Genomic DNA, 15,750 nt, shown 5'->3' on the forward strand with positions numbered 1-15,750 from the left:
GGTGGTTGCACCACCTTCATCTAACAGTGCAGAGGGAAGTTTTAATGTTAATGTCCTTTCTGTTTGACAGTAGGAGTAATGCACACAGTCTTGTTCTTAGAAGAAAATCCTCTAATAACTTGAATGAAGGAAATGGGGTAACACTATGTATGAATGGGGCCTGCACAGCCTGCTGGCTGAAGGCCTGTGGGATGATGCACAGCTCTGGGTTCCCAGCATCTACAGGGATGTAGGATTTCCTATTCTAGTTTCTCATTCTTTGTACTGCTAGCCATAATAAACACTGACTTACAGCCTTGAGTGCCTTTCTTACTGGGATCATAAGATGTTTTGCATCTGTTAATGCAAGACACATTCAACTTGTTTATGATATGAAGAGAGGTATCTGAGCTGTCTGGTGTGCAACTGAGGGAGCCAGACTGAGCTCTTCAGCTCCCCTTCACTAGAAGGCCCATATGTTTAAGATCTACTAAAAAGAAAATTTTAGGGATCGTGTCAGTTTTCATTCTACTTTCTAGGAACTGCATAGTCTCATAAATATCTCAAACTTGTTGATTCTTGGTATCAATGAACAAATCTATGTTTTGCGTTTTGCTTTGCTGATTGTTTAGCTAATGTGTGTTGAAGACAAAAAAACCCAAAGTGCTTGTGCTTGATTTCTTTTTATGACCAAGGTATTCTTCATTTCAGCTAGACTGTATGCCACCTTTCCAGGACAAGCTTACGGCTCTCATTGATCCTACAGGTCAAGTGCACTATGAAATATTCCATAACATGATGAAAGACCTGAGAAAACAATGCTATTTTTTTTTTATTTTTTTTTTTTTTAAATAGAGAAGACTGAGGCATGTGGTAGCAACATGAACATGGTTTGGGTTAGTCTCACTGGAGAAACTTTCCACTCTTTTGTCTTTGTGAAGTGACATCTGACAATGATCATTTTCCTGCCCTTCAGTACAGAGGCCCTTAGATCAAAGTTTTTTATGAGGTTCAGGAATCTTTTCAAGATCAACAATTGGATGAAAAAAATGGTTTTTGAAACACCTGAGCATCACTCTTTCAAAAGCGACAAATGCTGATGCAAGACCACATCACACATATAAAACTAATGAACCAACCACCAAAAAACCACTGAAAAACCACCAAAACAACAACAAAAAAACCACCAACCAACCAACGAAAAAAAACACACAAAAAAAAATCTCCTTCAAGATGTGAAAGCGAATGCAAATCGGACGGCTCCTTTTGATTGCCTCATTTTTTCGATCATCAACCTGAGAGAATTTACATCCTTTTCAGAACCCAGAAACTGTGGTAGGTTTTTTGGAATAGTTAAATGCTGGACCACACCATGTGATCAGAAGCTGTTTTGTGGTACGTCATGGCTGTGTAACTGCCCTGAGCTACTTTCACACTTGATGACAGATCTCTGACTAATTTAAAAGTACATAAACAATACAGAGTTCACAGGTACACAATATTAACAAGGAGGTTCATTTATGAGCAGGCAAGCTATCACAGCTATCACATTGCTTGAACAGGCAATGACAGGTAAGTTATTTAAACTAACTCACAAGTCCCTATCACATAAGTGAACAGATGCAGGTACTGCTGAGACTGCACAGCCAGTCACCAGTATCGTTCAAGAGCCCCTTGCTGTCATTTTGATGAGGTTTTTCAGCAAAGGAGAGACCAAATATTTAAGATACTCTCAAGAACACAGGATAAAAAATCCTGCAAAGATACAGCAACAGAAAGAGACAAAGATAGAGCTGCTCTCAGGAAAGAGTATAGACCATATTGAAACATAGTCTTAATACGCTCAATCACCTTGTTCAAATACTGCAAAATCTCAGTTCTAGGAGCCAAGTTTCTAATCAGTAGTAAGTTACAACTAACAAAATTGCTCTAAAAGTCACCCACTTAAAAGGTTCCTCTTCTTCTGTTCCAGCATACCGTTAACACTGAAGGAAGTGTCACAGATTAGAACCTCAAAGCCAGTTGTACAGATTGTGTCACCTGGTGATTCTTCTGCAGAAGGGCACTTATGGTATTGTCATGGCATCAGTGCAGAGGGCATACAGATGGATTTAAAGACCCAACAGAACTCGTACACTGCGTTCATGTATGCTAAATCAGTGGATAAGCTGCTGTGGCTCATTTGTCACACAGCAGTTAGCACTGGCTAATAGAAGGAAGAGAGGAGGGGCTGCTCCCCATGTCAGTCAACACAATTGAACCAGCTCAGCTTCAGAATGACAGAAGAACTGTGCTCAGAAGTGAAACTAGTGCCTGCAGGTCTAAAGGATCTGGATTTCACACTGTAGTCCTTGCTGGTTTTCCTATCCCAGCTACACTAACCTTAAACAGGAATATGTAAACTGTTGTGTACTTAAAGCTGTACTTTCTGAAGTCTACTCTGATTATAATAAAAACAATTAAGAACTATAATAGTTTGCATTGGTTTTACTTAATCCTAATGTTCTTTGTAGCACATAGAGACAGATGAATCTGGTATCTCCTATGACATCATGGAAGGAAAAGGAGGCACTGATGTATGGAAGGTGTCCATAAGATTAACCTTAAAAAATACTGAGGAGATTCTTACAGAGTGTTTCCAGAGATTAAAAAGTTTCACCTGTCCATCGTATTCATAAAAGGAACAGCAAATCATATATTATCAACCATATGCTACAGTCAAGCAAGTCTTTGAGAAACTGTCTTATCATTACAGCTCTTGGTATGAGGCCAAGCTTACATTTATACCTTCTTGAAGGTTCTTGATGCATTGTATCTCACTACAAATAGAGCAATAGGAATTTAAGATGGTTACCTTACATTTTGATACATGGCAAAAACACATAATTTGCTAAAAAGCCCAGAGCATTACACTGTAAAACTAAAATACCTGCCAATATATCCCTTCAGTGTTCCTTCTACACTTGCTCCAAAGAGGTACTTAGTGAAAGAACAGTGACTTACGAGACAAATTAATACTGCTAATGTTGCACCATCATTAGTTTAACAATAGGTCAGAAGAAGAAAAAAATAAATCTGGAGAAGCTGCAAAGTCTGATTTAATGGCTATAAAAATGTAATTTTTCAATGAATTATTATTCATAAACCATTCAGTGTCTTCATACTGAATGCTACATGCTAAGTGAAAGACAACTAGTCTGCTGCATTTAAGAGTTCTTTGCTCTTTATAACTATGTTGTTACCAACAGTCAAAGAAACGAACAGATGTCTTTTATTTTTATGAGAGGGAAAGGGGGGATATATTTGTATGTATATGCTCTGGGAAATTTGACTGAAGTGATTGCAGAAACCTATACAGAAACACTGCTAAGAGCAGATTTTAGTCTATTAGATGGCAATCTTAAATGTCAAGAAGCTGAAGCAAATTGAAAATTAAACAGTTAAACAGTATGATGACTGGTCCACTGAGGATTAACCAAAGACTTAAGTAGCATTCATCCATCTAACAGAATCTAACAGCTGTATGGTTCATGCATTAAATACCATAAAAACTCACAATAAACTGATTGTACATGAAAGTTATCTTCATCATCACAAGTAGGTAAAATATTAGAACTTTAAGTGCATTGTATTACATCAGTACATGAAGTAAATCTGCCATTTGTTCAAAAATCTAAACCAAACAGTGCATCAAGGACATAAACATACTGTATGAATAAAATTACAATTTTTATAAACCCTCAAGAGAGATGTGCAAATAGAAAAATTTGAAGGAGTCACATGCTCCATTTTCATAGCCAAAATGCATCTGAATAATTACACGTTTGGCTCTGTAGAAGCTGTTTAAAGCTAAAATTAAATTACATTATAAATTACATTCTAGTAAGAACTAGCCTTTGGCTGACTAAACGCTTCCCTATATGGCCTTTTTCACCACTATATTATTTTCTGAAAACATGTATCAGTATTTTAAAACCTATTTTCTCTCAACAAGTATTTCTTCCCATTTAAGAAGCATCAAAATCAGGTCCTTCATTGGGTCACAAACTTAAGACAAATGAAAGAATCTTTCTCTATTCAGTATGAATCTTGCCTCCACTTAACCTTCTCCTGCAAGATGAGAGAGAGGGGTGAAAATAAAATATTTGTAACTGTCCCAACAGTGATGAAGACACTGCTTTTTGGAAAAACATGCCTTTGAATTTCTTGGAAAAAAAAATAAATTTATCTTATTGCTTTATCAGCATCTCAGATTCCCCTTATATCCATTTTGCAATAGATTTCTTATAGCAAAGTATTATGTAATTTATATTTTCTTTTCTCTAACAACAAAAATATATCCAGAAAAAAGGGAAGTTCTCTTTTAGGCTTAACTCTCTTAGGCATATATAATAGCCTTACTTTATTCTACTTGCCCAGAAGTTTATGTTGAATTTTACACACTAAATATGTAAACTGAGCTTAGAAAATTGAAAGTTAGATGCTTTGAAATTAATTGATAAGTGTTTAGAAAGAAAATCTAATAAAAATGAAGTGCTCAGAAAAAAATCCCAAGCAACCAGAAGCTTGTGGCAGTGCTAGAGAACCTTGAGAAGAAATGAACTGCCTACAATGTTCTTTCTTTGTACTTAAAGAAAACTCTTTTTTAATTTAAAACTGGACTTACTTCTTTGACAACATAATGTAGCAGGATATTTGCCTCATAGCCTTTGATGTGCTAATAAAAATTATTTAAATGGCAGTAATTGAAACAGTTACTTAAAATATGCATAAAAGAACTAACAGGGTTTTTTTTTTTTACTCACAACTTAGTAGATTTTGATAAAAGGCAGTGTAGTTAGCCATGAATTTGTTACAAATAACTACATTCTCAGTTCCTGTTTAAACCTCAGTTCAAAAATACTGTTAGAGAAAATGTGGTTTTTGGCAAAGTTTTCCAGTATTCCAAATAACTTGCTTGCAAATATTTTCCCCCGTGTTTCAGAGTGTCAGAGGAAAAGGAAAATTTAGGTAAACCTGATGACAAATGTTTTGTTCTAAACAAAACACAAATGCGTGTGAATTTATTTTATCAAAAAATTCTGATAAAATACCGGATCAAGATACTGTGTTACTTTCTTTGAAGAGAAGGCAAACAGGGATGAAGAGAGACTGCATTTTTATAAGTGTTGATTCCTTAATTGTAAGTCAGATTGGTGGCTGGGAGAGCTAGACCAAGACATACTGGAATAACTTCCACAATATTTAGATTTATCAATGACAAATTGTGAATAATGCACCTGCCTGATGAGAATACTAAGATTCAAATATTTCAACATATGTAAAATGATGATTTACTGTTCAAAAGCAGCTAGCAAATGTACACATAATTTTTGTTTTTCATCTTCCCTCACGCAGTCCCAAACCACTTGATACACTTTAGCTATAGGTAATAAATTCTTTGGAATCAGACTGTATATTTTCTAAATTATTACATTGTACTTCCCACAACCAAACATGCCCCTTGGTGACATTTGAGTGAAAACACACGACATGTATCTGGATAATAAACAACAAAGAAAAACGTATTTCCATAATGATTTTCAGATTTGCTGCAGCTAAAGCTTTGATGAGTCTGTTTACTTCACAGCTCTAGTAAAAGTACTGATACCTTTCACCACTTTTTGTATTTGCACAAGCAAATATACAAATATCAAAAAAAAGTTGCTGCACCTTAATAAACACTGAATGTATATGCTAAGAGAATGACAATATCACTTAAATCTCCAGTCAAAAATAACTGCTGCATTTATGCAGTGAATTTTGGTCTTCTGACTACTGACCTAATTCCTTAGTAGAAACAGGGAACTTTTTCTTCATATTAATAAAAGTGTAGCACTGAAGTTCTGTAACATCATAGCAGGTTTTACTAAATACAGACTAAAGTGCTCAGCTTCTCTTTGACTTTGAAAATTACAACCACTTATTTAATCTATTTTCAGTAGGGATTTCTACAATTAGGTATTCATAAAGTAATATTTAGGAAAAGAGCCTCTGATTCACTTAAAAATTTACCATAGTTTCCCAAATTCATAACTTATTTCTGCTAAACTTCCAATACATTACAAAAATAAATCACTTTCAAGATGAAGAAAATAATTATTACCCTCCCACAGCCAGCTGAGGTACTCTGTCTAATACTGAACAACAGATAAGCCAAAAGGATCACAGTGCTTGTGTCTTAAGAAAACACCCCCACACTACTGTTCACAGCAGTTCATGCAACTAAAAGGTAAAATGAGGAACACTTTGACAAAAAGCAGACACAATTTTTCCCGTTCTGAGAAGGTTGCAGAAAGTGAAGTTTTTGTTCTATGGAAACAAGATTCACAGAAAAAAAAAATCAAGACACATCTATACCCATCTGTAGAAAGGCAAAAAGTGATAAGAAATCCAGAAAGTAAGGGTTTCTTTTTTTAATGAGATCTTTATTTTATGCCATATAGTCTTACCTTTCTCTGTTAAATTTCAGAGAATGTAGGATAGCTGGTCGTTTCTGTCGGAGATTCCACAAATGAAGTGCATCATCTGCACATGCACTGACCAAAGCACCCTAGAGCAGACACAAAATACAGAAACATGTTACTGTTCTACAGATTCTGTCTTATTCTTATCCTTACTGTTAATGATCTACCTGCAAAATTGACAGTTTACGAAATATGGCTCCTTTTTTCTAGAAAAAAATTAATTCTACCATAAATAACAATAAATTTGAATGAACTTGGTAAATCTAAACATTTTAAATTTGTACTAGATCAGCCAAAATCAAATTAAAACTCCATCAAATTGAAATTCGAATAAAAGGTTTATATCAAGGTTATACAAGTCAACTCTCATGCATTTCCATGTAAGTAGAGAGATTAATGAAATGAAGAATAAACAACACTTACTTAAAAAGGCAAGTGTGAAGGATGTAACTAAAGGATAAAGGGATTAGTGCACACACATGCACACAAGAAACAGTGCCAAGCACAGTTTAGTAGTCATATTCCAATAATGGGAATATTCAAAACTGGAATTATGAAAAGAAGGTGTAAATGAGAAAGTAGGGACAAGTAACGGGGAGAGGACCTAGGAAGAACTAAGAGATGTAGACAAAAGGACAAAGCTGTTATCACAGATCAGCAACACTATGAAGACTGCCCTGAAAACGGACATCTTTTGAAGTCCACACCTCTATCTGACTGGGCAGCTTGGAGTAATTTTCTGACTCTCTTTCTCCTCACTGTACTCTGACTAGCTGTGAAAATGACTGTAGAGGAAGCTCTGAACTGCTCCTGCAGTGGTTTACTACATTTATACCTCAGATCAAGTCCACTACAAAAAAATCTATCCTTGTGTAGTACTATTGCAGAGAGGAACTAGGTATTGCTCAAACAGAAGGCAATGCCGAGGAAGGGCAAGGATGTAACTAGAAAGATTAGTTCATACAACTACAACCGATTGATAAACTTCTACTTTTGCATCTTGAATTTGCTTCCTAATCCTAGTAACTGTTCTTTTCGGCACTGAGCTATGCCAATGAAATTTACAAAAGTGAGCCTTTTCTAATACAATGTAATCCATGCTTTAATTCCCAAAGAGTCAGAAAGAATGCCCACCATAGAAATTAATTCTATGTATTAGGGGTTTTGATGGTCACCTAATGAAAATCTGATACAAATCTTGCCTATTTTCATCCCTGCATTCCTCTACAGAATTTCATTGTATTGACTGTTTCTAAAGTTTTAGCCCTCCTTCCTCGGTTTATGTGGTTCAGTTACTTTCTCCAGACAGATGTACAAAAAAATAAATATTTCTCAGGTTTAAAAAATCAGAAAACTAAAACTCTTCTCCTGAGAAGTTCTGAGATCTCCACATTTAGAGAGAGGACTTGAAACTGTCAAGAGTGTTTCCTTATATTATGGGAGAAAATTAATCAAAACTGAACTACGACTAGATTTAGCCAAGTTATAAGGTCCTAAGGAAAAAAGCCTGATTTTTATGTTCCAGAAAGTCTTCTTGCCTACTATCATCTTCAGAAATCTTCCACCAAGCAAGGTATGATTTATCACTGTTTCTTTACGTTGTCTAAACTTGATTTCAACAAACTATTTACAAAGACTAAGCATGATGGTTTGATTGATGATCTCTGCAGTTGCTTTTCCTTGCTTCAAGTAATAGCACATCCCCATATTGGAGTTTTCAGCCAATAACCATCAATATATTTCCAGAGAAAGATTTAGCTCATTTATTAATTTCTATTTGAAACAGCACTGTGCAGCATATTTAGTAATTTAATGGATTTTACATCTCCCTGCACACATTCATATATTGACTGCCTTTTGTTCAGTGCTTTATACTGATGTATATGAAGGCAATATTTTTCCCTGCATGCAGTCTCATAAATAGTCTTCTAAAAAGCTGCATGGTGAACGTCCTCTGGATGCATGCCACTTACTTGTTGGCACAAATTTGTCAATGTGAAAAGTTATATCACTCAATTACAATACATTAATTGACCTATTCAACTAAATTTATACAGAAGAATCTGAGTAAATATGTCCTTACCTCATTGATTAAGAACTGGAGCTGCAGAACTGCAGCACCGCTTTCATGTTGGCAGTAGCAATCAACACCAGGCCTGCCCAATCTGTTGCCATCAAAGTCAAGGATTCTAACATTCCTGTTATTACCAGAAGGAAAGAGGGGAAAAAAGGACTACCAATTAAACTCCAATTAACCTTTAATTAACCTCAATTCTTCCTGCTTTCTGTAAAACAAAAGAATTTATGCTGATTTTCCACTATTCTAATTGAAGTACCAACATCATCAGTTTGAAACATGTGCAGCTGTGAGTGATCTGTTCTTCCCTGTATTTTTTTTTGCCTGTGAAATAAAGTACATGAATTAACACACAAATTCAGCAGGAGGCATCTTATACTTATTTTTAATACTTTATTGGTACATATAACACATGAATGTATCCGATTTTTGTATTTCTCAAGACTTCATAAATTGATAATTTAGGACTTATGTCAGTAACGCTCTTCTACAGCATTTTTTCTCTTTTATATCTAAGAAAATGATTTTTAGAGTGAGTCATTTCACACTTCCATAAAAGCTCACGTTACTACTGGTCTCCATCTCAAAACAATGCAGTGCACGGCAGAGTTACACAACTCAACCTATGAACTGCATTCCCTAGGCTAACCTCCAGTCTGAGTGAAACCACAGCTACATGGCTTCTGGTGACCCAAAAAGTTCACTTGGAAACAACACTGATACACTTGTTGTCCAGATATATCATGAATGTAGCTTTTTCTCTGTTCTCTCTGGGTATTTTTAATTTGCAGGCTAAATTGCCATCTCCCTAACTTAGATGATAGTCTTTCCCTTCTGAGTCACAGAATTTAACAAGAAACTGCTATTCCAGAATATTACCAAAAAGTAAAACAAAAGGAGAAACATGAAACATATTAACAACCATGTTGCATGAAACACCTTCATACATATTAAAAACTTCAAGATTATGATCAGAAAAAAGACTTTACAACATCAAGCCTTATCTACTTCTAATATATAATCATATTAGCATATTGTAAAATCCTGAGCAGAAAAGCCAATTGTCCACTTATTTTACCTGCAGGTAAATGTCAGAATCTTTACTTCCCCTTTTACAGCAGTAAACTATTCTAGTATTGGTTGTAGAGAAGTATAATTCGTACATTAGCAACTTTAAAGTTTAAAAGTTTAATGTATTAATTACTTTCCCAGTTGTTAAACAAGCAGTTTAACGGGTACCACTGACCTTGAGAGACCTGAGCTCCACTCTTGATTTTGCCAACTGGTCTAGTGGATAACCTTAGTGGGGGGAAAAAGTATATTTTCTTCCCTGTGTCTTCATTTTCCTATTTGTAAGCTGGAGACAGTGGTATCTACAGATGAAAAGTTGTGTATAAAATATCATAACTCCATTATAGAACAGCAAGGTAGAGGAAGAAAGTGAGTAACTCCCTTTGCTGCTTGCTCCCAAATTTTTATTCCTGAATATGATCACAACTGATAAAATAATAAAAATCTTCATAATTTAAACAACCAATTTAAAATGAACAATCAAGATGTATTGTAGCCTAAGATAATTTTTTAAGAGTTGTTGGTCTTTTGGTCCATTTTGAATGACTGTTCTGTGGCACTCTATATTCTTCTCAGTTACCTGTTGTAATGTGAGAGGAAGCACCAAAACCAACCAAGCAAGCAATCAACCCACTAGAGATTTCCAACCAAGTGGGAGTTTTAACAGGTAAGTGCTTTCCCTTCAACTTGAGTTTAATATTCAGTACAAATACATGGCACTAGTTAATGATTGTCCTTAAGGAAAATTACAGTGGCATTGCCTTGATTAAGTGTTTGTCACCTTCCAGCATCAGCATCATGCTAAGTTAGTTTTCTAGGAAACATCCTAACAAAGTAGATGATATCACCCAACATATCCCAAACAAATAAGGCACTCTCCAAAAATTCACATTTGTATGCACCAGTGTTCACCCTGAAATACTTCACAAATTACTAAAATAAGAGAGAAATTGTGTTGTCTGCTTTGGTCTGGCCAATTGCCCTGAAGTAAGGACTGACGCTTAAATAGCAGCATTATCACTGACTGATGGTGGTTTTCAAACATTCTGGGAGCTGCAGTGAGGTCCTTCCAGCAGAAGGAGTTGAAGAGATATGATGATTTGGCACATGTTCTTGGCACTTCATCCCGTCTTCTGCAAGTCCTGTGCTTTGTTGCCAAGCATGGAGGAGTACAACCTTACCACCTAAAATCTTTTCATAACAGTGTATTCTATCAGGCCATGCAGCAGAAGTAGCTACAATTCAGGCTTTGGACTGAATTTATTCTTTTTACTTTTGCCTTTTCATTAAATCATGACTCTGCTATTAGGGACAATGGAATATCTCTGAGGATATTAATAGAGGGGACTAATACCTCTGAATATCTCTAAGTAGACACCCTGGGTTCCAAGAATAAAAGTCACTCACTATCTTCTCTCTCTTATCAGTATGTTGGATCTCCCAGGGGCCTTCACAGACATGCCAGATTATCCTAATTTATACATAAAAGGGAAAAAGATGAAAACTAAGTCTGGATTTCTGTTGGGATCTAGAGTGAAACAAGTAGAATAAGAATTATGTGCATCAAGCAGTGAAAGTGTGACAGTAATAAAAGTACTTCCTGAAAACAACATTTAATCCTCGTTTTAAGATCTGTGTGAGAGAAACAGGATTTTTTGCTCTGCATTCACTTGTATGCAACACTTTTTCACAGAGTATTTCTACATCTCAATATTTCAAATTTAATCATTATTTTGCAAAAAAAAAAAAAACCAAATCAGTTGTAGATGAGCTGCCTAATTTTAAGTACTTGGATTTAGCTTCCAAGACGCAGACTTCCATCACAACATAATACATTATTAACCAAGAATTTACGCTTTCATATCTTGGGCCATTCCACCACAAGTTGAAGAAAATTTCCATTTCCCAGTATTACAACCTCATTCAGATTTCTTCTCAAAATCCTTTTGGTCACTTGTATAAAGATTGATTAGCGTAGATACGATATTCTTATGTCATATTCATACTCACTGTATCTTGAATGCCTGACATCAGAGCACATGCAAATATGAATATTTTTTACTGGAAGTCAAAGCTGCGAGTGAATAATTACATACACAGGAGAGGCATCAACGGCAAAAGCTTTTCATAGCATGATCTATGAGCACACTTTCCCACAGCACCCAACAGCTCTTTTATTCTGTGACTCATTTTTATGATATGATACAGACAAATCTGATGTGTCTCCTTATTCTCAGAGTTCAGCACTAATGGAATTCAAAGACTTGAAAGTCTCTGTGTGTTCACTGAGAAGCAAAAGTGCAGATACGTCAGAACTGACTCCTGAAGGTGAGATCAGTGTTACTTGCAGCAGATATTGAACTTCTCAGGACCAGAAGGTGCTGAGGTAAGACATATTTTTCTTCATTAAGATAGGTAATTCTTCAGTAGAGTGAGATTAAATCTTTTTGCAATAACAAGGACTGCAGTCTGATTTGTTCCTCTTTGCAAGGACAAGGAAGTGAAGACATGGAATCATAAAGAATCTCTTACCAAGCTAACAGATATTTCCTGCCAAGTAAAAACTCTTAAATTACATATGGCACCTTTTTCAAAATTAAAAGTCTTCCATAGAAGAAAATGACACCAAGCTATGTAAATAAGCATCTCTAACTTTTTTTGAGTACTTAACTAACTTCTTCCATGACTAAAAGCAACCTATGTACAGAAATGAACTGTAAAGTAAGGGGTTATAATTACTAAGCAGAAACCATGATCTCACATCCACTGTTTTATTAAAAGGGACACATAGAAATGGGCAACCTCCATTTATAGCCTCTCCTTTAAAATATTTGGAAATTGTGGGGTGCTGCAGAAGTAGCATTGCTGCTTGAAGGAGTCCTTGTCATCTGATCTGCACTGACTGGTACATGTTTGAGTAGGACTATGCAGCACCCTAAGAGCAGATGCTTGTGGGCTGGTTACACCATTATATAAACCAACTGCAAAATTGATTTAGTGTGTAACCCGAATATAGGACAGCTTTTTCTTGCAGAAGACTTATTCCACTGTATTGAGTGATTTATCAGTTAAAAAAAGCACCAATGTGTTTATCTAAATAGTCAAGTACTAGAATGATCAAAGAATTCAACCACACCTCTAACCAACCAGAAGGTTAATCCATCTCTGGATGGATTTTGTCAAAAGATAGCAATTATGAAAACAGCACTCTTAGCACCTAGATTTGCAGTTCTGAACATAGTATTCCATTCCTGGAATATATGGTTTTACAGCTCCCTCATGGAGTTTCTGCAAGTCTCACACACATTAATTTTCCATCTACTAAGGACAGTGCATATTCTGGTACAAATAAACACCACAGTCCAAGGTTTTGTGCTTCAAATGGGATTCAACTTTTGTTTTTCTCTCTTTACAGAAGATATTCTATAATTTTGATTTCTGAAGTATACAGCTCCAGCATTTTGTTATCCTCACTATTAAGAACATCATGCTATATGCAGAATCAATATATTTAGCTTTCATTTCAAGCTTTTGCATTTCATTATACCTTTTTATGCTAAATTAAATAACTTTCTATTACCAGAAATTTCCTGCATTGACAGTCTGAACAAGCTGTATCTTATCCATCTTTGGCATAAATAAAAACAAAATACCCTGAGCTCCTTTATTTTCATGTCACCAGCAATACTGTTAGCTCTTGAATAGTTCCTATATGATCTTAAACATGATCTAGAATGTGTTCTCAACTTCTTTCAACTATGAAAAACAGAGCTACACATCATCTTGGTTTCTTTAATACAATGTAAAAAGGTATAAGGGGGTTTATTACTTCTTACATCCAATATATTTTTTTAATACATGTATGTAACACCTCTTTGTTACCAAAACAAATCATACTGTTTATGGTTTTTGAAACTTCTCCACTGCTTTGTAAAAAATAAGAGCCCCCCTACCAACCTTCATTCTGTTAACTTCATGTAGCTGGACTCACCGAATTCCTTAAAGAGGACATGAACCCAATCCTAGCTTTTTGGCCTTCTATTGGCTGTAGATTCACTGGGTGCTGCTACATTAAAAAGTAAGTCTTAGTGGGTTTTGGTTTAAACACAGAAGGATTCAGTTTTACAGTTAGTTCATTTGAACTTTTTTGGCACCAAATAAGCGTGAGATTTTGGTCTACGATGACCTTTGTCTTGATTATTTTTCTTCACATAGATCTCTCCGTTCTTGCATATAAATAATGTAAGAGTTAATCTCAAGGACAGTTAAATATCTATTATCATCTATACTGGCTGAAAAAATTTGCTTTTGGTAACTTTGATTTCTTCCAGGTTAAAGCTCATAGAAAGCTTGCATTTAATGGCAAGTCTATATGCACATAGACTACAGTCAGATAGCTGAATGAATGTTATGAAAAATATGCCTGTTTATTCAAGTAAAATGCAAATTTACATCCACACTATTCACATTTTTTTTTTAATTCCTATGAATTTAGAAGCTATTTTATTTCCCAAAGTATCTGCAGATACCTCATGAATTAGGAAAACTCATAAGACTACACATTTTCATCTCTTCTGAATAAGACTGTCTTTCAAGGTCTTTGTCATTTTTGGAATCATCTGTTTCAGAAACAGAATACAAATACAATCACCCTGTGACTGAACTCAATCAACCCTAAACCTGAAGTAGTAAACTGTGAAAAGCTCACAGGTAATGACTCTAGCAATGTTTTGCAAACAACATAAATCATAAAATCTTAGAATGGCTTGGTTTGGAAGGGATCTTAAAGATCATCTAGTTCATAGGTAGGTGAATAATTTCATGTTTCATTTGTGGAGTATCAAAAATTTTCAATTTCCTTTTGCATAGGCACATATGTATATATACACACACAGAGCTACCATAATTAACAGAAACTTCCTGGTGTTAAATTCACCTCCAAAAGAGAGTCTATTTAGTTACCAGTCTGTAGAAGCTCCACATTGCCAGGCAGCTACCCTGAAAGGTCTGCATTTTGAGGTTTTAATCCATGCAGTAGTAAAAACCAACATTATAAGGTTGTGTTTATAGTGGCTTCTTCTTTTTTCCCAGGTAATCATAAACCTCAGCAAGTTCATTGACATATACAAATAAAATCGAGAAAAGCAATCAGGAGTGAAAATGGAAATCTATAGAAGTGAGTGGAGAATATAATTGATTATATTCACAGAGGCTAATGTTTCAGAGAAATTTACAAATGCAGACACAAATTCAGTCAAAGGCATGAAAAATATGGGAATAGAAGGGGGAACATATCTGTAAAGTTTGTTTGCAAACACATCTGGTAAAAAGCTACAGAGAGAATAAACAGGGACAGAAGAATACTCTCTCCCTAATGCACACTGAAGGTTATGGAAAACTAAACAGACACAAATGAGAGGGCTGTGTGTTCTAAAGCCAGAAAATCACTTCAACATAACCAAGATCCTGAGCAACAACATATAGAGATATGGACAAAAAAATTGATAACCCAACTCCATTTTATTCAATTTAATGTCTTTTAGGAGGACTATGCAAATCATACCATTTGCTGCCCATCTGTTTTCACTGGGCACAGATGGTAGGCTAACACACTCTGCCTTACCAAAGAAACCAAGCAGGTAGCTTTAACTTAGCCATTTTGATTTTCTTTTTTTCTCAACCTTCAGATATTAATATTTAACACAGTATTTGCTCCACGTGTAACTGTACACCCAGAACAACATAACAGATGCAGATTGTCACATGTGCAGTCATTGATGACAAATGCATCCATCTACAATGATTTCATACTAAAACCAACTGCATTTAAAATTTAGCATGAGTGTTGTGTTACTATTTGCTTTTCCTGTTTGTACACTCAACCACTGAATTTGCTGATAACAGGTTTGCAGAAGGTTTAAGGAAGTTTTGTTTGTGCTCTTGAAGCAAAAGTGGAAGACTATCTATATAAACTCTACCTAAGATCAAAAGTTAAGTTTTCTCATATTTTTCTACAGCAGAGATTTTTTTTTTTTAAGTGGTTGATGCATTTTTAGCAATTAGTGATCATAAGGTGCAGATTTTAACTGGTAGTTATGAAGAACAACTGGTGACAAC

The 15,750-nt window shown here is 35.3% G+C and overlaps 1 protein-coding gene across 1 annotated transcript in view; it reads right to left on the reverse strand.

The window, feature by feature from the left end:
- Positions 1-6,470: 6,470 nt before the first annotated feature.
- The window catches only part of LOC114066229 (syntaxin-binding protein 5-like), a gene marked incomplete at its 3' end in the record, with an annotated part of 75,307 nt that continues 66,027 nt past the window's right edge, over positions 6,471-15,750 (reverse strand). Inside the window, exons 3-4 of the mRNA XM_027900756.1 lie at positions 8,569-8,650; positions 6,471-6,571 (exon numbers count right to left, since the gene is read on the reverse strand). Of these exons, the coding sequence (XP_027756557.1) occupies positions 6,471-6,571; positions 8,569-8,650 (183 nt within the window). The remainder of the gene's footprint in view (positions 6,572-8,568; positions 8,651-15,750) is intronic.

The sequence above is a fragment of the Empidonax traillii genome, unplaced genomic scaffold (assembly GCF_003031625.1).
Source record: "Empidonax traillii isolate 1590-97213 ecotype Southwest subspecies unplaced genomic scaffold, ASM303162v1 scaffold747:size309294, whole genome shotgun sequence".
NCBI lineage: Eukaryota > Metazoa > Chordata > Aves > Passeriformes > Tyrannidae > Empidonax > Empidonax traillii.